This window comes from Schistocerca americana, chromosome 9 (assembly GCF_021461395.2).
Source record: "Schistocerca americana isolate TAMUIC-IGC-003095 chromosome 9, iqSchAmer2.1, whole genome shotgun sequence".
NCBI lineage: Eukaryota > Metazoa > Arthropoda > Insecta > Orthoptera > Acrididae > Schistocerca > Schistocerca americana.
This window is the reverse complement of record NC_060127.1, coordinates 209909799-209936477: the sequence shown is the minus strand read 5'-3', so window position 1 is coordinate 209936477 and position 26679 is coordinate 209909799. Positions and strand designations below refer to the sequence as shown.

The window sequence follows — 26679 nt, the reverse complement described above, 5'->3', positions numbered from 1 at the left end:
TACTAACAAAGTGCTTTTCTATTTAGAAAACCTGACAATCTGATGTTCATTCTGGTACTGAAGATAAACACTTTTCAGAGGAGTTCTAGAACCTATTCCTGCCCATATATGTAATCGGTATTTCGGTATAAACCTTTATGCTGTTTACAAGAATATATATAATTTGGCCCTTGGTTCGAATTATAGTTCGCTCCTTTCTGTATGACGGAATGAAGATCGTTAGCATCAGGCGCGTCTGTACGGAGGTGTCCGTGGACTGCTGCGTCGGCTATGGGCCGCTTAGTGTGACGTCACTAACACTGCTGGACGGCCTTGTTATCCCGGGGGTGTCGGGTATATACAATCATGTTACTAAACTGTATCGTCAGGATTCACTTGCAAACTATATGTGTATAAATGATGATCGTGAAAGCGAATAGTGATTGTTTATTTTGATTTATACAATGGTTTTTACCATCGGGAGCGTTTGTAGCGCAATAAATTGCAGCAGCAATAGGAAGAAGACACCACAGCTGTCTTTTTTAGGTTTCCTAAGGATCCTGAGAGGTGTATACCATCATGTTACTAAACTGTATCGTCAGGATTCATTTGCAAATGTATGTGTATAAATCATGAATGTTTCGTTTTATGAGCAAAAAAATGGCTAGTTAATAGCAGACGAGAAGACCTTATGAAGAAAGACCCGGTTTACCTGTATAATAATATTAGGTTTTGTTCGCTACATTTCGAACAAAATCAGGTCATGAACGCAGACAATAACAAACTCGTGTGGAATGCAGTATCCACACTGTTTGACATTCCAAATAAGCCACCTCAACTGACGATGAAGAAGAAACTGCCACAAAGATTCGACAGTCAATCTAAAGCTGTAAAACAGTCCTATGACACAGAAGCAGCTAGTTCAACTCTCCATTTATTAGTGCCAGATTCGTGAGAACCATCAACACAAGACCTGCTTTGACGATGAAGTGGTTAGATTAAATGCAGCTGTTCGTGTCTTACAAAAGCGTGTGAAGTGTCAGAATGTGCAGATCGCTAGACTTCGAGCGAAACTATTATGGGACAAGGAAAGTGCCTACAGACAGATTGTTTGAAAATTATTCAAATATTTGGTTTTTCGTGAAATGTAATGTAATCAGCTCATTATGTTTTCAGCATATTTCTGCCACTATTTGTCAGTTGCTTGTCCCACTTAGAATAATATAAAGATGAAGGTCGTGGAAACAAGTGACAATGACAAACACAGTAGGCCTACAGAACGATAAACGAGCTGTCGATCGCTTTTGCATGTAGAGGTATATGTCTGTGCTTCTTACCTGTGAATCTGTGTGTTTATATTCTTTTGATACCAACGTGGTAAGCTGCAACTCTGTCCATTGTCCAATGTCACAAGTGTTTCTTCACGAATGTGTTGTAGCTTGCCACTCATGGTTTTTGTCCATACTTGCGCTTATTTTAGAATCATTTTTAGAAACATATATGCCTTCTGATACTAAACAAACTCTTGGAGGCAAGAAAATAATTCGGAAATTACGTAGGAAATGGATGTAAACAAACATTATGCTTACGACGCGTCTGACGTTCACCTTACCTGCCGCTCTGAGCGCTAGAGTCGCTCCATCTGTCAAACGGCAACTTTTACAGCAGTGAGTGTCGCGACTGTGGGTGTTAGACTGTGTGTTCGGGTTAGGAAGTATTGTTTTTCTTTGAAAAATGTCTACATTTCCAGCTGCGGAATACACCCCTCCACAGCCGAAGCTAAAAATCTGCCCAGTTGCTAAACTCAGCCCATACCGGGAAGAGTGAGTACATCATTCTTTTCTGTGCAGAAATGAACAATTCCATTTATTGTTATTTTTGCCTGATGTTTACACAGATTATATAATTATGATATTTATATTACGAAGTATTACGTGATTTCATTTCAAGTTGTGTAAACTGTATTAATGGAATACCCAAACGAAGGAATGCGTTTTGAAACTGAATATTTAGAAAAATATTGGTGAAATTTTCAAAGAATTTGTTATGTTTCAAATCAGTTTCTTCATTCAAAATAATGTATGGATGTTTGTTCATACACATCAAAATTTCTAAATTCAGATATATTTATCATTCTATTTTGCTGCTGACGAGGACTGACAGGCATTGCTACATCATTGGCTGTGTGTTTTTGTTCTTTTAGGCGTGAGTGGAATGAAGGTAGATTCGTTTAAGTGAGATTCAGATTTTCTATGAATCTTGTTTTCCCCCCCCCCCCCCCCCCCCTGGCATGCAGTTTTTTGTATAAGTGGTGTTGACTACAGTGAGATTGTATTTTGGTGTCTGTAGTTCAGTTATGTATCTTTCCCTTAGTCGATACTTTATTAACCTCTATGTGAGTCTGGAAATATGCCTTTTCATGTGTTTTTAGATTACATGAACTACTGTGAATTATGTAGTTTGTGGTTGTATTTTTTGTGATTTCAAGATCTAGAAAGTTTATTTTTTGTTCGTTGTTCTTGTATTGTTGCTGTGATATTTTTTTGTGTAAGTTACTCCATTGTGAGTGGAGTTTGCCTGTTACTTTTTCTATTCTGCCAGATAAAATTTGTGTATCATCTACTTACATGTGGTAATAAAGAGCTTGTTCTCAATATTGTGTAGGAAAATATTAAGTAGTGTCTACATCATAGATAAAGCAAAACTTATTTCCTCAGATACTGCCAACAAGTAGACAAATGAACCAGTTGATGAAACTTACACATTGTCTAACATAGTTTATGGTATTTATCCAATTATAAGATGACCATAAATATAAGACAACATGCTTTTTTCATTTTCTTTTCATTGTTTTTTTTTTCCTTTAGCAGACTCCATAATAAACTTTTTAGGCATATTCTGACAAATCAAATTTACAAACTTTTTTGTTGATATAAATTATCTTAAGATCTACCTAAAAAGTAACACTGACTATTGTAAACAGTCATACTGTTTTCTGAGATAATGTATATGATGCTGTTGTGCAACCAGTTTTTTGTCTAACACAGTGAGCTACTGGTGTTCTCCATTGTAATGTTAGCCCCACCATTTGCATCATAGTCATCTACCAACTTATATTTGCTTTGAATTCCAAAACACAAGCAATCTGAAATGTCCTTTTTATCTCTAGTGCCTTCATTCATATAATTTGTCAATGGTTGGGAAGCCTTAATTGTGTTTATCTCTCATGTACTGAACAACCTGCTGCTGTAATTCATAAAACCTTCCCAGAATGGTGTCCCCAGTGATATCTAATTTATTCTTCATGTGAGACCAACTATGAACATTTGCTTCTGTAACATCAAATTTTCTTCCTGCTGCATAGTTGTTTGTAGCCTCTGATTCATGAATAACCTTTAACTTAAAATTTGTTGTATTGTATTTGAGAACCAACAGTGATCAGCAAACTCGAAGATCCATGTTTCTCAACAGTTGTGCCAGTGATTTGCATGCTTTATTAATTATTAGAGTTTATTTTTCTCACTGCTTTGTGCAAATTGAATAAAAAGTTACCGTCTCAGCTCCCTTGTGTTGAATCAGAAGAAATCAGACCGCTTCAGGCTAACAGTGCACTTCACCATTTATTGCCATTCATGAAAATCAGCGGTGCTGTCGAATAGTAGCTGCTTTAGTGCCATTCTTGGACCACGTTTCAATTATTGTGCCACATTTTGGTTGTTCTGTGCGAACATATTTATGTTAGAACTAAACAATGGAAACTTCAGGTTGGAATGTCTACAATATAAGGAAAAAGACAGACTGCTATTCACTGTAAAGATGACATGTTGAGTTGCAGACAGGCACACATTTAGCCCTTTTCGGAAAAGGAAACCTACACACATTCATTCACCCCCACAAGCACACCTTGTGCACGTATGACTGCCAATCTTCAACAGCTTGGACAGGAATGCAACTTCCATGTAGAATGGAAGCAGCAATCTCGAGGGGTTAGGGAAGGGGAACGGATGGCAAGGCACTGAGGGATTGGGGGGGAGGGTGTGGGGATAGTAGGTTACTGTAGGTCGAGGCCAGGATAATTTCAGGAGTAGAGAAAGTATTGTAAAGATAACTCCCTTCAATGCACTTCTTTTCTGAAGAAGGCTTTGGCCAAAAGCTTAGTGTGTAATAGTCGTTTTGTTGTTCCTGCCTGCAATTTTTAGTGTGTAGCAATCTAACCTTTTCACAAGTATTGACTCATATTACACATGTGAACAGTTAGATGTCTCGATTCATTTTTAGCTAATCTACTATGTGCTTCCAGGTGGGTAATAAAAGCTCGTGTTGAAAATAAGACAATACAATTAATTTCAAATCAAAGAGGAGAATGGAGACTATTTTCTGTGAAATTGGTTGATGAATCTGGGGAGATAAAGGCAACAGCATTTAATCAAGAGTGTGACAAATTTTATGGTCTCATAACGGTAAGTGGAACTCAAACTTATGTTGAATTAAATTCAGAAAACTATGGCGAGTGATGTATGAAATGTATTTTTTTTTTATTTTCATAAACTAGATTTTGAGCCCTTTCAGACTCAGTTTTCAGAAGGGGCACATGGAAGTTAAATAATTCAGCCTAATAGATACTAGCTTGTAACAGTATGGTTGTAGATCCATCTGACATCTTGCATTTTCATTGCCTGTTGGTTACAGAATTCACCATTCACTATACACACTGTCAGTTGAAGTCTGTCAACATCTAGCATATGCTGTACAACTGGTAGTTTCTGTTGACACTCACTCATTTATAGTGAATACTGAAATCTGTAGCCAATAGACATTTAAAATGGAAGATGCTAGTTAGTTATTGAGAACAATACCACTCATATTGCTGCAGATGCTAAAAGTGGATTTATACAATGGAAAATCTGGAATAAGAGCAATATGAAATAAATCCTTCCGCTTCTCAAGCCATACATCATGATGAAATAGTTCACAGGTGAATGTTCTGGATGCCATTGCACAACAGGCACAGTGTTGTGACAAGCAACCACATGGCAATCTACATCTGCATACGTACCCCGCAATCCACTGTTCACTGTGTGGCACATGGCGGAGGTTTTTCCTGTTCCACTTGCTGATAGAGTAAGGGAAACACCACTGTCTGCATGCCTCCATATAAATTATAATTTCTCTTATCATATCTTAGTGGCCCTTGAGCAAAGTATCCATAGGTGGCAGTAGAACTGTTCTACAGTCAACATCAAATGCTGGTTCTCTAAATTTTCATCAAAAAGAATGTCACCTTGCCTCCAGAAATTCCCGTTTGAGTTCCTGAAGTATTTCCATAATACCTATGTGTCACTCGATTCTACCACTAACAAATCTCGCAGCCCGCCTCTGAATCACTTCGATGCCGTCCTTTAAGCCCTCCTGGTGTGGATCCCAAACACTCGAGCAGTACTCAAGAATAGATCATGCTAAGGCTCTGTATGCAGTCCACTTTACAGATGGACCACACGTAATGTGCTCGTTTCATTTCACATCGGTTTGCAATGTTATGCCTGGATATGTAAATGACATGACTGTGTGAAGCAGCACACCACACCACAGTACTGTACTTGAACATCACAGGTTTGCTTTTCGTGCTCGGCCACATTAACTTACATTTTTCTACATTTAGAGCTAGCTGCCATTCATCACACCAACTAGAAATTTCGTCAAAGTCACTCCTCCTACAGTTACTCAATACCACCACCTTACCATACACCTCCTCATCATCAGCAAACAGCCACAGATTGCTGCCCGCTGTCTGTCGGATCATTTATGTATATAAAAAATAATAGTGGTCCCGTCACACTTCCCTAGGGCACTCTTAACGAACCGCTCGTATCTGACGAATACTTGCCATCGAGGACGACATACCAGATTGTATTACTTAAGAAGTCTTAGAGCCACTCACACATTGTGGAAGCTGTTCGTATGCCTGTACCTTCATTAACAGAGTGCAGTGGGGCACTGTGCTAGATGCTTTCCAGAAATCCAGCAATATGGAATCTTCCTGTTGCCGTTTATTTGCAGTTCAAAGTAAATCGTGTGAGAAAAGGACAAGGTATTTTCACAAGAGCAGTGTTTCCTAAAACCATGCTGATTCATGGACAGAAGCTTTTTCATCTCTAGGACATTTATTGTATTCAGACTGAGAATATGTTCAAGAATTCTGCATCAAACCAATGTTAGGAATGTTGCTTGGTAATTTTGCAGGTTTGTTGTTTTGCCTTCTTATATACAGGAATCATCTGCACTGTTTTACAGTCACTTGGGAATGTGCACTGAGTGAGTGATTGACAATAAATGCACGCTAAGTAATGGGCCGAAGCTACAGAGCACCTTTAAACTAGATTTTCATCATCTAGACCTTGCGACTTCCTTGTTTAGAGCTCTTTCAGTTGTTTCACTATTCCAGAGATGCCTAATATTGTGTCATCCATATGTGAATGTGTGCAACGGTCAAACAACAATATGTTTGTGCAATTGTCCTGCATGAGTGATTTCTTAAATTGGAAATTTAGAATTTTGGCTTTCCTTTTGGTACCTTTTACTGTCACTCCATACTGGTCAAAGAGTGACTGGATAGAAGCCTTAGACCCATAAGAAGCCGTAGACTCACTTAGTGATTTTACGTAATTTCAAAATTTTCTTGGGTTCTTGGCCAGTTCATTTGCTTAGATATGACAGCAGTAGGAACATGTTTCATGCGTAGATCGTTTTACAGATGCACGAATCCATACTAACTTTTGTCATCATCTGCGTGTTCACTTTTGAACCGAGAGTGCAACAACCTTTGTTTCATCAGCTGTTTCCAAATTTTGTTGTTAAATGACAGTGGGCCTTTTCTGTCGGTGCACTTGCTAGGCAGCTGCTTCTCCAGATCATGATTTACAATCAGTTTAAGCTTTGCCCATAATGCCTCTACATTCATCATGCTAAAACTAAATGATACCAATTAATGGCCTGAGTGAGATGTTAACAACTGCATTAACTGATATTTAAAGCTCACTCTTGTGGTACCATGTGTTCATAAGTCACTGTCAGGAAAACATACAATTAATTTAGGCTCAAAAGGAACAACCAACAAGGCACCAAATATTAGTATAAATGGCCCAGATTTCTATCGCCAGAACACTTAAACTCAGTCAATTTGCAACCCTCAGTATAGCATTCTTACCCACACTCAGTTGACAGAACCAGTGTCCAGCAATTCTGGGGGAGCCAGAACTACCTCCTTCAAGTGAATCACTGTAACTGCCATGTTGGAAATGCAGGGACATGTCACACCTGCTCCTTGTGCAGCTTGGCTTGCTGAAGAAATAGTGAAGAGCTGCTTGTGCAACAGCCTCCCCACTGCAAAGCAGTGGGGAAGGTAAATCCAGGCTGTGTCCGGAAGAAAGCAAGGTTTGCTCTCGACTGGTGTCTCGCTTCCAACTCGACTCGCCAGCTGGAAGAAAGTGAAGTCTGCTCTCGACTGATGTCTCGTTTCCAGCTCGACTCACCAGCTCTGAGCCACCTCCACGCTGCGCAAAAAGGCCGACAGGTGGCACCGCAGACCGATGAAAATATGCAACAGAGAGACCGCACGAAGCCAAATCGGAACATTGCAGGTGAGCTCCACGGCTCACAGACAACTTTACTGTCTCACTCAGATTCGACGTCAGGGTCAACAGCAGTGAACATTCCCCCTCCTACGGTATCTAATTTGTCGTTGCTGTATGTGTTCCGTGGCTCACTAAGTATCTCAGGACTTTCTGCTTTGGGTTTCAGCCAACTCTCAATCCGGAGAATAATTTGTGCACGAGAACTTTCCTGGAGGACAGTAAATTCGAGAACTTTGTTACAAATACTTTGACAATTTACCTATAAAAATTTGACAGTCAACATATCTCAACTCTGAATGCAGTTTGATTTAGTTATTTGTGTATTGTCAGCTAGTGTTCATCATAGTACCTCAGACAACAACCTAGCATAAAAAGCCCCATCCACAAGTACTCTGCCAATCAAGTAGTTCCTTGTTTTGTGTAGTGCACACATGACCTATCAAGGGGAGGCCTACAATTCTCCACCCAATAACACAAGTCCAGAAATCCACAGTCAAGACCATCACAGAGTTAATAAAGCCTTTGGTTGAGACCCTCCTTTTGGCTCCAAACCAGATAATCCTGATCAACTCTCGGAACGATGTTGCAAACTACAAGTGCTGCTCGGACCCCACGTGCGGTGCCAGCAGCCTTCACCACATCTGCCAGCCACCTTTATAAACTGAGGATGGCATCACAACTCGTGCGACAGGTGTTGTCGGTGCCGAAGTGAGCCACAACTTGCAGACGACTACATTCTGTATGTTCAATAGCTGTAGGCAAAGTCTCCTCCAAATCTCAGGTGAGACCTACGTCAGATAAACTGAGTGCAAATTTGCTCTCTTTCCAGCCCTGAACATTATCTTACAGAAGGACTCCACTACACGCCTAACGTTGGTGCTCTCCATACTAGAAAACTCCTGCCCATGTGGGTCTGCTCAGACCCTGCTGAAGGAACAACTACTTGTTCATTCGCAGAAGAATAGGTGAGACCAGACAGTCGGCCTCCACATCGGCCTTCCGCATCGAGTGACGGGAACGCATTAACACCAGCCGCTCATCTTGCTGTGAGGACATATCCACCGTGTTGGGTATACTAGGAGGTGCCTTGCCAGCAGAGCCTGTGTGCGAAGCAAGTGACATCTGAGGTGTCCGTGCAATGCACCAGGTTCTCTGCCACCGCTACACCCTGACGTAGTGGTCTGAAGGCAGCAGATTGTAGCCAAAAGCGCCTTCAGCTGTGTGCAGACTGCACCCAACTCCTCTTGCACCTCCATACGTCATGCATACATCCTAACTGTCCTAGCAGGATAGCAGGACAACCTGCAGAGGTAAACTATAACAGTAGGTAGAACCCTAGATATGCACCTAATATGTCACCAGTAGAGACTTGATATTTTTAATGAGCTGTGTAACTGGCTGTTCAGAAGAAATGAAAGCTGCACTACAGACTGTCTGAATTTACCCTAAGTCAAAAAACAAGAGATTAAACATCTTAAATGGAAACATGCATGAATTTAAGAAAGAAGCTGCTAAGAAAACACAAGAGAAGTTAAATACGTAGCTTTCCCCTTGGAGATGTGTAATAGGCAACAGAGCAGTTCATCAGCCTACCAACATAGTCCCTTGCTGAAATGAAATGTTGTGCCTGTAGGAAATTGACATCTGACTGTTGACCTGTGAACTATTTCGTTAGTAGGATGCAGGGTACGTGGCTTCTCACCATAGTGGAGACACTGAGTGACAGACAGCCACAGTGACAGTACATTTAAATGTGTCCATCTGTAGTTGAAACCTTAAATGTGCCTGTCATAGTTGGAGCCTTAAATGTGCCTCTCTGTCATTCAGTGCCTCATCGAAGTGGTGAGCAGTGACACCTTCAATTTTGTAGAGAGAATTATGTATCTTTTGCATGCCATGTTTAAAGATGAGCCTCAAAAGGACCTAAAACTAGTTTATGGACATAAACTAATGTTTCATAAGTAAATGGCTATAGTTTTCCATATTTATATTAAATTAATAAACGCTTCCGATATTCGACAATATCCATACTGGATAAGCGTAATGTGAGACTTATGTAATTGTAGAGCATGTTTCTGACATCTTGTTAAGTGTTGGCATACATTGTTGCCATTATTAGCATAATTGGACATTCAGAGTAATTCGTATGTAGTAATGTTTTAGAGCAGTTGTAGATAATTTGAAGTTCAACAAGAAAGAAAACTATGAAGGTTAGGAGTAGTACAATAATTTGAATGCAGTGTTTAAATAGTAACTGAAACTGTTGCCACTGTAAGTATTACCCAACTGAGATATTATATGAATACATATAAGTTTCAAATGCGTATAGGGAAAATTTCCCAATTGAAGGTGGAGTAAAATGAAGTTGTAGAAAATTGTCATATTTTGAAGTTAATTAGGTTAAATTTCAATTGTATATATGTGAAGGGTATTCAGGAAAGATGTAATAGTTACGATTCACATTTAATGGTGATTGATATAGTGATAAAATCAAAATGCCAATGTGTTTTAAAACATCAACATTAGTTACAGAAACCAAAAACATAACCTAACAATGTCTCTTATTTGTAGCAGAGTCAGACCAACAAGTTTTGTTGTAATACGTGGCTGTGTACTTTTGACTGATGTGTGTTTCTGTTGTGACTCGCCGATCTTTCAAAGTGCTGCCTCGCAGTTACGCGCGTCCTCTACACGCGGCGCTGTCTGCCAGCCGTGCAGCAGCAGCAGCAGCGCCACCTGAGCGGCCGGCCGGCCAGCGGCCGATAGACTCGGACTCAGTCGTGAATTGACTGTTAAAGTGACACACGTCTTACTCTGTTTACTTGGTCTGTGACTTTCATGTATTGCGTCCTCCTTGAAATATATTTGTTCAACTTGAAGTTATAACAATTGGCGACGAGGTAGTGATTTTTCTTTTCCATCGTTGACCCACATGTTTCCGTGCCTACTTTAGAGCAACTATTGCAAGGTCTCATAGAACAGCAAATGCTTCTCACAAATGCGATTCGTGATTTCGTCGTGGCATTGAATGCGGGGCGTCTCTCGTCGTTGTCTCTATCTCCTTTTCCTCGTTACAACGAGATGGCGGAAGACTGGTCTGATTACGAAAAACTTCTTCGACAGCACTTCTTGGCATTTCATGTCGCAGCTGACCAAACATGTAAGTCTCTGTTCCTTTCATGGATTTCACCTCAAATGTATTGGTTGTTGTCGCAGTTGGCTCATTTGAAAGATCCTGTGTCTTTGTCCTTTGCTGAAATGTGCTCACTTCTGTCCGTTTATTTTCAAAGCATATGCATGTGGTAGCCTCTCGTGTTGCCTTTTATCGTTCTCAAAAACAACCGAATCAATCCTATCTCACTAGGGCTGCTGAACTTCACGGCCTCAGTAGAAAGTGTCAATTTGTTACCGAAGTTCACAAAGAATCCTACGCTGATTCCATGGTATGGGATGCTATTATCCGGTCGGCGCCTGACAAAGAAGATAGGCAACGTACCCTTCAATTGGCAAATCTGACTCTTGATGAAGTCCTATCCATCGCTCAGTCCTTTGAAATTTGTCGCGCCGCTGGAGCGCAAATAGAGGCATGGGGTGACGTCGAGGAAATACAACCTCTGTGCGACGTTGACGAAGCGTGTGGCGTGGGCGTGTCCCCGCTGGCTGATGTGGCTGCAGTGCGCTCCCAAACGCAGCCTCGGCCTAACCGTACACAAACCTCTAAGAAACTGCAGCAAAACTCATGGCAACTTCCTTCATGTCCGCAGTGTTATACGAAACATTCACGAGAGGATTGTCCACAACATTGGGCCGTGTGTCAAAAATGCAGAAAAAAGGGGCATGTGTCATCCGTTTTGCAAATACAACCACATACATGATGTTCATGAACAATACGCTGATTCTGATTCTGTGTTGTCTGTCAATTGTAATTCTTCCCTTTCAGGGAAGTTATTCCTCACTGTCCAAATACTTGGTCGAGATGTTTGCGTGCAGGTGGATACTGGTTTTCCTGCCACTATCATCAATTCTCCAATCCTGTCACCTGTTACTAGGCAATTACGGACTTACGATAAACAGAAGATTTCTCTCTTGGAACAATTTGATGCTGAGGTATATTACAAATCTGTCATTCACACTGTTCCCATATTTGTGGTCGTGGAGAATCTTTTTGGTTTTGATGCCTTTCGCGTTTTTGGGTTCTCCATAGATGACTGTCAATATCGTCTCTGATGCTATGCCTTATGCTCAATTGGATTTCTTGTTGACTACATTTTTGTCCCTTTTTTTCTCCTGGGTTAGGCCGTGCAAATGACTTTGAAGCTCATATCACTCTCAAACCCACTGCTCGGCCTAAGTTTTTTCGGGCTCGGCCCACTCCTGTGTACCTTCGTGATCAGATCAGAGGGGAGCTGGATCGTCTCACTGCTTCAGGGGTCTTGCTTCCTGTCACTTCCAGTGAGTGGTCCTCTCCTGTCGTTGTCGTTGCTAAGCCAAATGGTGATATTCATCTCTGTGGCGATTTCAAGGCCACTGTAAATGCTCAATGCCTTATCGACACTTACCCTATGCCTCGACCTGAAGAATTGTTCACTAAACTTGCTGGAGGCCAGTACTTTTCTAAACTTGACCTGTCAGAAGCTTATCATCAACTTCCTCTCGACACTGCTTCCCAGCAGTTTCTAGTCCTTAACACGCCTTTCGGCCTCTATCAATACCAATGATTGCCATTCGGGGTTGCCAGCGCCATTGCTCTCTTTCAGCAATTCTTGGAACAATTATTGCTCACTATCCCTGAGTGTATAAATTACCAGGACGCCATTGTTGTCACTGGCTCCACCACTGACGTACATCTTCAAAATCTCCGCACGCTTTTTCATGTCTTACAGACTGCTGGTCTTAAGTGTTATCTTCAGAAATCAAACTTTTTTCAGGCATTTATCACATACTTGGGGTGTCAACTATCTCAGGATGGTATTCGTCCGCTTCAGCAAACTGTTGCTGCAATCGATGCCCTTCTTCACCCTAAATCTGTTAAGGAACTGCAGGCCTTCTTGGGGAAAATAGCATACTATCACAGGTTTTTACCGTCTGCTGCTTCGGTGGCTCAGCCATTGCATCGCCTGTTGCATAAAAACGTGCCTTTTCACTGGTCCGCGTCATGCGATGCAACTTTCCAGAAATTGAAGACTATACTGAAACAGGCCCCGTACCTGGCTACTTATCGACCTGGCCAACATCTTGTTCTTGCCACGGACGCCTCTCAATACGGGGTCAGTGCAGTCATTGTGCACCGTTTTTCTGACGGTTCTGAACAACCCATTGCTTACGCCCCCAAAACGCTCACAGATACCCAACAAAAGTATTCGCAAATTGAAAAAGAAGCTTTGGCCATTATTTATGCTCTTCATAGGTTTGGTGTTTTTCTCTGTGGATCCAAATTTCATCTTGTTACAGATCACAAACCACTTGTTTCCTTGCTTCATCCATCAACCTCACTTCCTGACAAGGCTGCACACTGCCTCCAGCGTTGGGCTCTTTACTTGTCTCGTTTCAATTATGTGATTCATTTCCGGCCGATGGTTCAACATGCGAATGCTGATGCACTGTCTCGTCTTCCCATGGGTCCTGATCTGGCATTCGATAGGGATGAACTTTTGTGTTTTCACCTGGATGTTGCCGAACAGCGGGTTGTGGATGGGTTCCCCATCACCGGGGACCGGCTGGCGGCTGCTACGGGTTCTGACCCTACCCTCTCCCGGGTTTTACGCTGTATTCAGAAGGGTTGGCCAGATCGTCCGTCCACTAAGACTCCTGATCCGTTGTGGAACTACTATGCTTTGCGTTACCGCCTCACGGCTAGGGATGGTGTTATCCTCCTTTCCACTGAAAATGCTTCGCCGCGTGTTGTGGTACCTGCGTCTTTGCACACTTCAGTCTTGTGTCTCCTTCACCAAGGGGACTGGAGTCTCTCTCGCACAAAATCTCTGGTGCACCGCCATGTGTACTGGCCCGGCATCGACTCTGAAATCGCATCCATGGTCGCTGCCTGTGGCCCTTGTGTGCCACAGACCGCCGCCCTGAAGTCATCTTTGTCACCGTGGCCTTCGCCTGAGAAGCCCTGGGAGCGTATTCATGCTGACTTCGCGGGACCTCCTTTTTTAGGTACTTATTGACTTCTCATTATTGACGTCTACTCTAACTTTCCTTTCATTGTCCATTGCACGTCACCTACCACTGCGGCAACCACCAATGCTCTAGCTCGCATTTTCTCTTTGGGAGGCCTTCCCTCTACTCTTGTTACTGATAATGGTCCGCAATTTGCCTCTTCTGATTTTGCGGATTTTTGTCCCCATCACGGCGCCATGCATCTCACGGCCCCTCCGCTCCATCCACAGCCAAACGGTGAGGCTGAACGACTGGTCCGCACATTTAAGGCTCAGATGAGGAAACTCCTGACTTCTTCTGCTGCTGCTGATGTGCTTCTCCAGTTTCTGGCTTCTTACCGTTTCACTCCCATGGGCAACCACAGCCCGGCTGAGCTCTTACATGGCCGACAGCCCCGCACGCTACTTCATCTTCTGCGGCCTTCCACCTCACGGCCACGGGCACCTTCGCTTTGCCGGTTCACCGCTGGCAACCTTGTACGGGTACGGGGATATGGCAGACGGCCAAAATGGAGTCCTGGCCGCATCTTACGACACCGTGGCCGACGCCTGTATGAAATCCAGGCGGACACGGGTGTTGCAGTGCGTCATTCGGACCAGCTTCGGCCTCGTGTGCCGGCAATGCCTGTTCCGGATGCCACTACACCACCTTCACCTCTACCTGACGCTCAGGGTCCTAGAATCCCTCATTACTCACAACGCAGTCCTCTCACCATCATATTGGTGCCAGCACAAGAACTGACGCCAACAGGAGATGTGCCCATACAGAAACCAGAGGACCACCTTCTGTCGGAGCAACTCTACTCGCCTCCTTCTCCTATGGACGTGGACACATTGCCCATGTCTCCTGTTATAACAACCGGACTTGCCGCAACGGGCAGATTGGTGCACGGGGCCCCAGCAGATTCGACCCCCACATCTCCTGTCATCTCGACCCGTTATCATAGGGGACACTTCCGTGCATACGGGAAGCCGCCGCCTCGAGACTATACGGTCAGTCAAACAACACCTATGGATGTTAGCAATCTACAGGCCATCTCCATCAAGACCTGTGCAAAAACTTCAAAGTGGGGAAATGTGTTGTGACTCGCCGATCTTTCAAAGTGCCGCCGCGCAGTTACATGCGTCCTCTACATGCAGCGCTGTCTGCCAGCCATGCAGCAGCAGCAGCAGCAGCAGCAGCAGCAGCAGCGCCACCTAAGCGGCCAGCCTGCCAGCAGCCGCTAGACTCAGACTCAGTCGTGATTTGACTGTTAAAGTAGCACACGTCTTACTCTGTTTACTTGATCTATGACTTTCATGTATTGCGTCGTCCTTGAAATATATTTGTTCAACTTGAAGTTATAACAGTTTCGAAGGAAAGTCACTGTCATATGTTGCTTCCTCCGAGAATTTTGGAGAGATAGTTGAAATTAGTTCATTCCCAGAATCTTGTGTTTGCTCTTTTCTAAAAACTCTAAAAGTCTTTATCACACTCATCTTCACCACCCACATTGCGAACACAGACTCGCACAGTCACTTGCTGGGCTTTGAAGTGGCATATGTTGTGAGTAAAATGTCACATGGAACCACCTAGACTTGAAAGTGAATTAAATCTTTCTGGATTCAGAAGGCTTCAACCGGTACCAACATTTTTTTACCTTTCAGTGGGTAGATTTTTATAGTAATGGGACAAGATTGTTCTCTGGCCCATCTTTGCTTCTTTTAGAGTCTTTTGAAAAACTTAAGAAGATGCACACCAGCTTACGGATTTGAGGTTATGGTCCCATATTATAGTGTGGTTGCTCTGCTTGTGTCAGATTGCTGTTGTGAATGTCACCTCTTTGGACTCAATCATGCTATCCCAACTTCTGTTGGACAAGGAAAATTAGCAAAGGTCCAGACTAAACTGTCATTTCATGTACTTCAATTTGGGGCAGTGGATTTTTGTCACCTGGTGTAAGAATGAATGTATATTTTCTTATCATTGAACCTACCGGTATCTGTTGACAGAATGCCAAATGCTGAACCTTTATCTTTCATAAGTATAATCTGAAATGAAACATAAATATGCTTACTTTTCAGTCTTGCCGTGCTATCTGTTTTATTAAGTCTTTCTCAATTTACAAATTGGTGGCAGTATACATTATTTCGCCAGAGGAAAGTCCAATTGTTGTAATTTTGTTTATTGGAATTGTCATATTTTCATTTATTTGACCTGTGATTTCTGTTTTCTCCATTGAGGAGAAACCATTAATTACTTGATAGTGTTACTGTTCACTGTTAATGTCTGGATTGTAAGTACAAATGTGTAATACAGTGGTACCACAAGTGCAGATTTGTGTACATGTAACATGTATTTACCATGACCAGTGCCCTTCTTGATTAATCATAAGTGAACTACCTAACAAATTGCATGAAGTATTTGTAAGTCAGAGAAGAGTTTTCTCCCCCACACTGCCCACCACAGTGTTATTCATTACCAGCTCCCCACTGCTGTAACACAGAGTTATGAGGCCCTAATTGTAACAGTTATGATTCATTTTTACTATGCACTTTGTTTTTCTGTAAACTATTGTTTATTTTGTGCAACATGATGCCAAGAGTTCGCTATGCATGTGATTGGGATAATAATATCCTGCAATCAAATAGAACTACATGGTTCCAGAGACCTTTTCAAGTCTCATACATCTAAGACCTATATCTGCAGACTGAATCAATGAATGAAAATTTGTACAAAGTCCAGGATTCAAACCCGAGTCTCCTGTTCTGAAGGCAAATGTGTGAACCACTATACCGTCCTGCCACGTTAGCTGTGCACAAATGTACAGGCTACCCTAGCACGCCTCCCTCCTCAGTCCTGATTCCCATGCACGTCTCGGCCCATTCGATACTGTCGCCAAAACTGATCGTGGCCCCTTGGTACTGAGTTGAGTGGAAAGACTGAACCAGAGACTTCAAATATTCTGTGACAAGCTTCGCTGCAACTTCCTGGACTTGCACGATAGGATTGAAACTGCAGGGTCCCCCTAAAAGGGTGAGGTGTGCAGTACACATCACAGGCTGCTACTCGGGGGTGGGGTAAGCACACTGGTTTTTTAGATTAGATGACTCTCCATCCAATCCAGACAAACATAGCCGTAGGAAACCCAGAAGTATCAGTTTAAGATTGAAAGACATGCCTCCCACATTTATTTATTTTTATCATACAGCTCGAAACACATATTTAACGTGCATGGGCAATGTTATAATAATTACATTTAGATTATTGATACACAATATAAATAGGTTACATGCTATTAAGTAAAAGATCACTTAAGTGTATTTAACATAGCATTCCTCAGGTCAAATCATGTCAGCACCATACTGTATGGGCACTTCAATATAAGCCATTTTTTTAACTTGTTTTTAAAAATTCTACCAGAAAGCTGTTTCAGGTTGTTTGGCAGAGAATTATAAAATATTGCTCCCTTAATGAAGGGGTATTTGTTGTTGGATTCAATCGTCTGCTCACTATATGAAAGTCTGATTTGTGTCTTGTATTGTAATCATGGATTTCCATATTCCTGTTTGTCACTTTTTTGTCTTTTTTCACTAATAATATTGATTGAAACATATATACTGCATAGATAGTCATAATATTAAACTTAATAAACAGGTTTTTACACGAAGTTCTGGGTCTTACTTTTGCCATAGTTCTTATTACTCTTTTCTGCAATACAAATACCCTTTTTATATTGTATTGGCTACACCCGCCCCACAATACAATTCCATAAGATAGATACACCAACCCAAAATACGCTATTTTTATTGCTTCGATATCTAAATATTGAACTAATCTCCTTAGTAAATACAGACTAGATGTTATTTTACCACAGACATTATCTATTTGCTGATTCCACGAAAGTCTGTCATCTATATATATCCCCAGAAATTTACATTCTGAACAGGTATTTTCCTGAATGTCCTCATTTACAACAGTATTTTTATTTGAGCCAGTTGTCTTAAAATAAATTAAATTAGTTTTGTTAATATTGACCCTAAGGTTTTCTTTTTCATAATGTGTTTGGGCTTTTTCAACTAAATTCTGTACCACTGAATTTAGGTCATCATTACTACATGCCCAGCAAACCCCAGAGGTGTCATCAGCATACATAGTAATACAATGACTGGTATCTAATACTTTTGGGAAATCATTCACGTAGCAAATAAACAAGAAGGGGTGCCTTGTCGCACACCAAAATTTATATTTCTTATCTTTGATCTTCTTTTTTCGATTACCTCTCCATTATCATACACAACTTCTGTGCATTGTTGTCTATCTTTAAGGTAAGATTCTATTAAAAGCAACAGTTTCCCACTGACACCATTATAAGGAAGTTTACTTAAAAGAGCGCCATGATGGACTCTGTCAAACGCTTTGGAAAGATCTAAAAACAGTCCTGCCGTTTCGTAACCCTCATTTATTTTCTCCATCAGACAGTGTACAAACTGTACTGCTGCAGATATGGTGCTCCGACCACTTCTAAAGCCGTGTTGGAAATCTCCTATTAAGTTATTCATATTATAGTGTTTGATTAAGATTTCTAGCATTATTTTTTCAATTAATTTACCAAACACTGAGGTTAAGGCAACTGGTCTGTAGTTCTGTGGTTGTTTTCTTTCCCCTTTTTTATATAAAGGTTTAACTATAGCAAGTTTCAGTTTCTTCGGAAACACACCTCCTTCAAGTACACAATTTATTGGATGGACTAATGGTCTGGCTAACTCACCCTTGCATTTTTTTAGTAGAAAAGGAGAAAATTCATCCCATCCAGCTGATCTTTTATTTTTTTAGGCTGTCAGTTAGCTGTGTTATGTCCTTGATGGTTACTGTAGGTAGCTTACAAGAGTCCCGTTCCTTTTCCTTATCATATTTAAACTGCCTCTCCTGTTTCATGCAAGTATCATTTTCAATAGCATCTATAAAGTAATCATTAAATATATTACTAACTACATAAGTATCAGAAAAATTATCATTATGTATACTTAACTCTATATTATTAATTTTAGTTTTTGAATCAGTGTTCCTCATATCATTAACTACTGCCCAGCACGACTTTGAGACACAGTCAGAATTTCTGATCTGTTTACTAATATGTTCTACTTTCCTTCTCCTTACTTCCTTGCGATACTCATATTTATATTTTTTATAATCCTCTTTATATGAATCAAGACTGGTTTCTCTGTGTAGCTTATACATATACTCCATTCCTTCTTTGAGTCTTTTCGTTTTTTCATCCAGTTTTACACGTTTGACTACTGGAGGTTTATTTTTATTTACATTGATCTTCTTTGCCGGGATAGTAATATCAATATGTCTAGTTAAAATTTTTACAAATACTTCCTATTTGCTGTCAACTCCCCTTTCCCTATAAACTGATTCCCAAGATTCTTGACCCAAAGTTTTCCTTAGCAAGGTGGTGATGTATTCAGAAAATAATCTTCTATTCTCATATTTTTTGTTTTGTTTGAGTTTATTAAGACAACCAATCACTAATAATTGTCCTAGATGATCAGATATGTGCCAGTTTACAGTCTGTGCTGACACAACATTTTCATAATTGGTCATTACATGATCTATGGAACTGCTGCTTGACTCAGTTATTCTAGTGGGCACATGACCAAGTAGATCTTTAATATCATAGGATCATATGCAGTCTTGTAAACCTGTGCATTCCTGGCTGTCGCTTAGTGTGTTTATATTAAAGTATCCTAACGTTATAATCTTTACTGTATTTCCACCCTTACTTAGCTTCCCCAATACACTATCCAGTGCTTCCAGGAAAACCTCGAGATTACCAGAAGGGGCTCGATATATACCTACCACAATAAGTGGGACGGATGCAATCATCAACTTAATTATCACTCCTTCAAAATCTTTCTCAATACAATAATCATTAACCCATGATACTTTTTCTACAGAACTTATTAGGTTACATTTCCTACGTAAGTAGCAACACCCCCTCCTTTACGATGTAAGATTATACTCCTGTAACTTATAATATTGAATATTATGGTTAGCTTTTTGATGCTCCGTGACCACGATTACATGTGAAGCTCCCCCCTGCGGGTTCGGGGATCAGAATAGGCCCGCGGTATTCCTGCCTGTCGTAAGAGGCGACTAAAAGGAGTCTCAAATGTTTCGGCCTTCTGTGATGGTCCCCTCTCGGGTTTGACCTCCATCTTTCTAAATCATTCCGAAGAGCGAGCCAATTGGGGAAAGGCGCCTTACATGGTGCACTGTATCCGTCATGCGATTAGACCTTTAGCCGGCTTTCTCGTCGTTGCAATGGCGTCCCGCTCGTTTTCAATCTCTTGGGCGAGGATACGTCCCTGGGTGCGATTACCACACTGCACTCTGCAGTGTTTCTTTTAACTGCGACGACGACCTTGGACATTTTTGCACCTAAGATCCAGCACGGTAGCCAGTCCGTTGTGGTGGGGCCGCCATGTACCCTCTTGGTTGTAGCCCCCTGACAACACAGGGATCGCTCTACTGATGCCTGCGCCGTTAACTCCCCACGTATGCCAAGGAGTAGATGCCTATCCTACTGGGGTATCGGGACTCCCGGCAACGGCCATCCTGCCAGGTGGCCTTTGCTGTGGCTGGGTGGCGCCCGTGGGGAGGGCCCTTGGTCGGAGTGGGTGGCATCAGGGCGGATGACCCGCAATGAAGTGTGGTACATCATCTCTCGCTGGTGGCCAGCCGCCAGCAGTCTCTAAGCGTTCTCGGGCTCAATTTAATGCTCAGAAGTACGATCCGAAAACGTTCCCCTCCCTGGCCACGCCGTGGGAAGAGCGTAAGTCTCAGGATGGAGGTAATAGTTATTCGCCCCGATTCTTAGTTTGCACGAGAGCTGATGGGGAGTCTTTTCTGTCCACAAAGCCTCAGTTCTTCGTCGAGCATTTAGAGGACAAGTTTGGGGAGGTGGAGGGCTTGTCTAAAATGCGCTCTGGGTCAGTACTGATACAAACGGCATCCTCCGCCCAGTCACGCAGGTTACTTGCTTGTGACAAGTTGGGGGATGTTAACGTTACTATTACACCACATAAGAGTTTAAATATGGTCCAGGGTGTTATTTTCCATAGGGACCTCCTTTTGCAGTCTGATGACGAGCTGCGCGCCAACTTGGAACGTAGAGGTGTTCATTCCGTCCGGCGCGTCCATCGGGGTCCGAGGGACAATCAGGTTGCTACTGGTGCCTTCATCTTGGCCTTCAAGGGTGATACGTTACCGGTAAAGGTCAAGGTGATGGTCTACCGATGTGACGTCAAGCCCTATATCCCTCCCCCGATGCGGTGCTTCAAGTGCTGGAAGTTCGGCCATATGTCTTCCCGCTGCACTTCCAGCCTCACATGTCGAGATTGCGGACGCCCATCTCATCCCGATACTCCATGTGCCCCGCCTCCCATCTGCGTCAACTGCGGGGAGCACCATTCACCTTGCTCGCCAGACTGCAGAGTGTTCCAGAAAGAGCACAAAATCATGGAATATAAGACCCTGGACCGGCTGACCTATACTGAGGCCAAAAGGAAATATGACAGACTCCATCCCGTGAGAATGACATCTTCTTATGCAGCTGCTACAACAACTGTGCTAGCCCCATCAGTTTCGTGACTTCCAGCCAGCTCGATCAGCAGTAAGACTCCTCCTGCCCCCTTGCCTGTGGGGGGCTCTACCCAACCGGTTGCTCCTGCACCACCTACCTCAGGAGCAACCTCCTCCCACCCGTCGGGGATGTCCGTCCCCGCTTCTCAGCCGGAGAAACGTCTACCTTCTTCGGCTACTCTCGCCCGTAAGAGTTCCCTTGGGACCCTCCCTTCCCATGGTTCCACCAGCGGGAAGGATGACGGCCGCCAGTGGCATAAGTCCTCACCAGCGGCCGGGCGTAGGGCTTCACGATCCTCCTCTGTCCCGGAGACTGAATAGGTGAAGCCTTCCCAGCCGGTGAAACCCAAGGTTCAGCGAGAGAAGTCCAAGAGAAAGACCTCTAAGGCCAAAGAACTTGCGGTGGCACCAACCCCACCGCACCTTTCGCGCTCTGCGTCTGAGGATGAAGTCGAGATTCTGGTGTCCGCTGAGGACCTTGATCTCACTGGTTCCTCGGACGCCATGGATGCCTCTCGCACAGGTACTGAATCGGTGGCAGTGAGTGAACAAGCGGCGTAAATTGCCTTCCCAGTCCTTTCACTCCTTTCTCAGCCATGGACAATATCATCCTCCAGTGGAACCGGCGGTTTTTTCCACCATCTAGCTGAGCTCCAACAACTTCTCAGCCTTCGCCCTTTCTTCTGCATTGCTCTTCAGGAAACTTGGTTTCCAGCAATGCGAACCCCCGCCCTCCGTGGCTATCGGGGTTATTATAAGAACCGGGCAGCATATGAAAGGGTGTCGGGTGGCGTCTGCCTCTATGTCCTTCACACTCTGCACAGCGAGTCTGTCCCTCTCCAAACACCTTTAGAGGCTGTCGCTGTTCGGGTGTGGACGCCACAGGCTGTTACCGTCTGCAGTCTTTACCTTCCGCCGGATGGTGATGTCTCGCAGCATGTCCTGGCTGCGCTGATAGCCCAATTGCCGCCACCTTTCTTGCTATTGGGCGACTTCAACGCCCACAACCCTCTGTGGGGTGGGTCAGTGGCAACAGGTCGAGGCGCCATCGTTGAGCATTTATTGTCGCAGCTCGATCTCTCGATTTTAAATGACGGTGCCTTCACACACTTCAGTGTGGCACATGGCACATACTCCGCCATTGACCTTTCAATCTGTAGCCCTAGCCTCTTACCGTCTGTCCAATGGAGTGTGCATGACGATCTGTGTAGTAGTGACCACTTTCCGATCTTTCTGTCACTACCACAGCGTCACTCTTCTGGGCGCCCTAGCAGATGGGCTATGAATAAGGCTGACTGGGACTTGTTCTCCTCCACTGCCGCTCTTGAGCCTCTCTCTAATGACGACATTGATGTGGTGGTTCAATCGGTCACCACCGGCATCGTTACTGCCGCCGAATCTGCCATTCCCCGCTCCTCTGGGTCCCCTCGGCGGCGGACTGTGCCTTGGTGGTCGCCTGAGATCGCTGCGGGCGCTATAGCGTCACAAGCGACATCCCTGCATTGAACACCTGATCACCTTCAAACGGCTGCGTGCGCGGGCCGCCGCCTTATCCGCCAAAGCAAGCAGGAGTGCTGGGAGCGGTACGTGTCCACCATTGGCCTCCATGTCACTCCATCGCAGGTTTGGGCCAAGATTCGACGCGTCTACGGCTATCGGCCACCTGTCAGCGTCCCTGCGCTCTCACTGAATGGAGCAGTTTGTACTGACTCCGACGTTATTGCAAACCACTTAGCAGAGCATTTTGCTATGAGTTCCGCTTCTGCAAATTACCCTAAGGCCTTCCGCTCCATTAAAGAGCGGATGGAACGTCGGAGCCTTTCGTTTCGCACCAACCAACCAGAATCGTACAATGTTCCATTCAGTGAGTGGGAATTCCGCAGTGCCCTTGCCGCTTGTCCTGATACCGCTTCTGGACCAGATGGCATCCATTGCCAGATGCTGAAACACCTCTCAGTGGACTGCCAGCGACGGCTCCTCGACCTTTACAACCGTATTTGGGTCGAGGGTGAGTTTCCGTCGCAGTGGCGGGCAAGTATCGTTATCCCCATTCTGAAACCAGGCAAGAACCCTTTGGCGGTGGACAGCTACCGCCCCATTAGCCTCACCAACGTTCTTTGCAAGCTTCTCGAACGGATGGTGAGCCGGCGCTTGACTTGGGTACTGGAGTCTCGGGGCCTTCTGGCTCCGTCTCAGGCTGGGTTGCGTAGAGGCCGCTCCGCCACCGACAATCTGGTGAGCCTGGAGTCGGCCATCCGTACTGCTTTTGCCCGCCGTCCGCACCTGGTCGCTGTCTTTTTCGACATGCAGAAGGCGTACGATACGACATGGCGTCATCACATTCTTTCTACGCTTCATGGATGGGGCCTTCGGGGTCCTCTGCCGATTTTTATCCGCAATTTTCTGTCGTGTCGTACCTTCCGCATGCAAGTCGCGGCCTCTTGTAGTTCCTCCCACGTCCAGGAGAACGGTGTGCCACAGGTATCTGTTTTAAGTGTCTGTCTGTTTTTAATAGCCATTAACGGGCTTGCTGCGGGCGTGGGAAATTCTGTCTCCGCTTCCCTGTATGCTGACGACTTCTGCCTTTATTACAGCTCTACTGGCATTGCAGCTGTTGAACGTCAGCTACAGGGCGCTATCCGTAAGGCGCAGTCTTGGGCTGTAGCGCATGGGTTTCAGTTTTCGGCAGCCAAGACCCGCGTTATGCATTTCTGCCGGCGCCGAACAGTCCATCCTGAGCTGCGGCTTTATCTTGCCGACGAACTCCTTGCTGTGGTGGAGACCCACAGGTTTTTGAGGGTGGTTTTCGATGCCCGGTTGACTTGGCTGCCTCATATCCGGCAGCTGAAACAGACATGTTGGCGCCATCTAAACGCTCTGAGATGCTTGAGCCACACCCGCTGGGGCGCCGACCGCTCTACCCTGTTGCGGCTCTACCAGGCGTTAATCCAGTCCCGTCTGGATAATGGGAGCCTGGCTTATGGCCCAGCATCCCCATCTGCGTTACGGGTGCTGGACCCAATTCTCCACAGCGGGATACGCCTTGCCACTGGTGCTTTCCGCACCAGCCCTGTGGACAGCGTACTAGTGGAGGCAGGTGTACCTCCACTGCGGTTCCGACGCCAACGTTTGCTGGCCGCTTATGCTGCCCATGTTCTAAGCTCGCCCGGGCATCCAAACTATTGTCTCCTGTTCCCGCGGTCGGTCGTCCGTATACCAGACAGTCGGCCCCGGTCTGGTTGTACAATAGCGGTCCGCGTCAAAGAGCTTCTCTCTGGGCTTCAGGGTTTCACTGTTCCACCTCCTTTCCGGGCTACTTTGCCTACACCCCCATGGTGTGTTCGTCTCCCTTGTCTTCGGCTCGACTTGGCACAGGGCCCTAAGGACTCAGTCCCTCCAGAGGCCTTCCGCCGCCGCTTTTATTCCATCCTGGCCACGTATCAGGGCTCTGGTGTTGTTTACACTGACGGTTCGATGGTTGCTGGTCGTGTTGGATATGCGCTCACTCTAGGGGACCATTCCGAACAACGTTCCTTGCTGGATGGCTGCAGCGTTTACACTGCTGAAATGGTCGCCATCTTTCGTGCCCTAGAGTATATCCGCTCCTGCTCAGGTGAGTCCTTCGTTATCTGTAGCGATTCCCTGAGCGGTTTACGAGCTCTCGACCAGTGTTTCCCTCGTTATCGCCTGGTGATGGCTATCCAGGAGTCTCTGCATACTCTCGCCCGTTGCGGCCGCTCTGTGGTCTTTGTGTGGACCCCCGGTCATGTCGGTATCCTGGGTAACGAACATGTTGACCGCCTGGCGAAAGAGGCCACCAGTAAGCCATCTCTGGACGTTGGCCTCCCAGAGACTGATTTGCGGGCAGTCTTCCGCCGCAAAATCTTGGCGCTATGGGACGATGAATGGCGCGAACTGACAATGCGCAATAAACTCCGTGCTGTCAAGGGGACTACGGCTGTGTGGCGGTCGTCCCTGCGAGCCACTCGCAGGGACTCAGTAGTTCTTTGCCGGCTCCGCATTGGCCACTCCCGGCTGACACACAGTTATTTACTGCGCCGGGAGGACCCTCCTCTATGTCGCTGTGGGGCGGCTTTGACAGTGGCCCACATTTTGATGGCCTGCCCCCTTTTAGCTGTGGTCAGGCAGACATTTGCGCTGCCTGCTACACTCCCTGCCCTTTTAACAGACGACTCCACTATGGCTGACTTAGTTTTACGTTTTATTCGGGCAGGGGGATTTTATCATTTAATCTGAGTGTTTCTGTTTTATTTTATTGGTTTGTGTTGCTTCTGGCCTTTGGCCTATGATTTTAAACTGATTTTTTTAATGTGTTTCTAAGTGGTTGGCTTTTCTTTTTTTGTTTCTATGGTCGGCCAACCACCGTCAAACTCTGTGTGGTTTTAGTTCGTTTTGTCTTGTCTTTGTCTCAGTTTCTCTTGTTCTGTATCGTCTGTGATCTCTTCTGTTCCTTGTTTTTATTCTCTGTGGGTGGTCTTTGTATTTGTAGAAAGGGACCGATGACGTTAGCAGTCTGGTCCCTTTAATCCCCCAAACCAACCAACCAACCAACATGTGAAGCTAGATCTGTAACTAAGGCCTCAAAAACATCGATTTTGTTACCCAAGTCCTCAACATTATAATGTAAAAATGATACATTAGTACAATCATGAGAGGATATATCCTTGTCAAGGTTAATATTATCACACAAATTGATAGTTTCTAAATTAGGAACACTGAGCGACTTTGTTATCCTAAAAAATCAACAGTCTTGACATTGCAGTGAGGAATTATTTCCGTTTGCTTGCTCTGCAGGCATATATAATTATCACTTCTGTCTTTCGTGTGTATGACATCTGAGGTACAAGGCAGCTGATTTGCATTATTGCTTTTTGTTTCCTCAGTTGATGTCAGTTGCTAGAGTATTCTTACCCAGACGATTAAGATGTAGTCCGTGTACAGTGAAGCTGCTTCTTTGATAACTGTTAAGGTCCAGCAGTCTCACATTTTTTAACTTGGAGCAGAAATGTTTTAATTTTTTATTTGTAGATCGGATTTCTCGGTTCACACATGACCAGTCAGGCAGATCAAATCTCGCCGGAATATTTGACACGATCACATTTGTATGGGACAACATCATTAACATAACAATCAACTTTTTAATAAATGAACTGGCCTCATTGCAATAAACGTCGTTTGAACCTGCTATAATAACGACGACACCACTTTATGTAAAATCGGTGCAGTCATTGTTTACAGAGCTTGTTACATCAACAAA

The 26679-nt window shown here is 44.2% G+C and overlaps 1 protein-coding gene across 1 annotated transcript in view; it reads left to right on the top strand.

The window, feature by feature from the left end:
* Positions 1–1603: 1603 nt before the first annotated feature.
* The window catches only part of LOC124550831 (replication protein A 70 kDa DNA-binding subunit-like), a 110939-nt gene continuing 85863 nt past the window's right edge, over positions 1604–26679 (top strand). The window contains exons 1-2 of the mRNA XM_047125557.1: positions 1604–1802; positions 4280–4439. Coding sequence (XP_046981513.1) covers positions 1714–1802; positions 4280–4439 — 249 coding nt within the window. The 5' untranslated portion in view covers positions 1604–1713. The remainder of the gene's footprint in view (positions 1803–4279; positions 4440–26679) is intronic.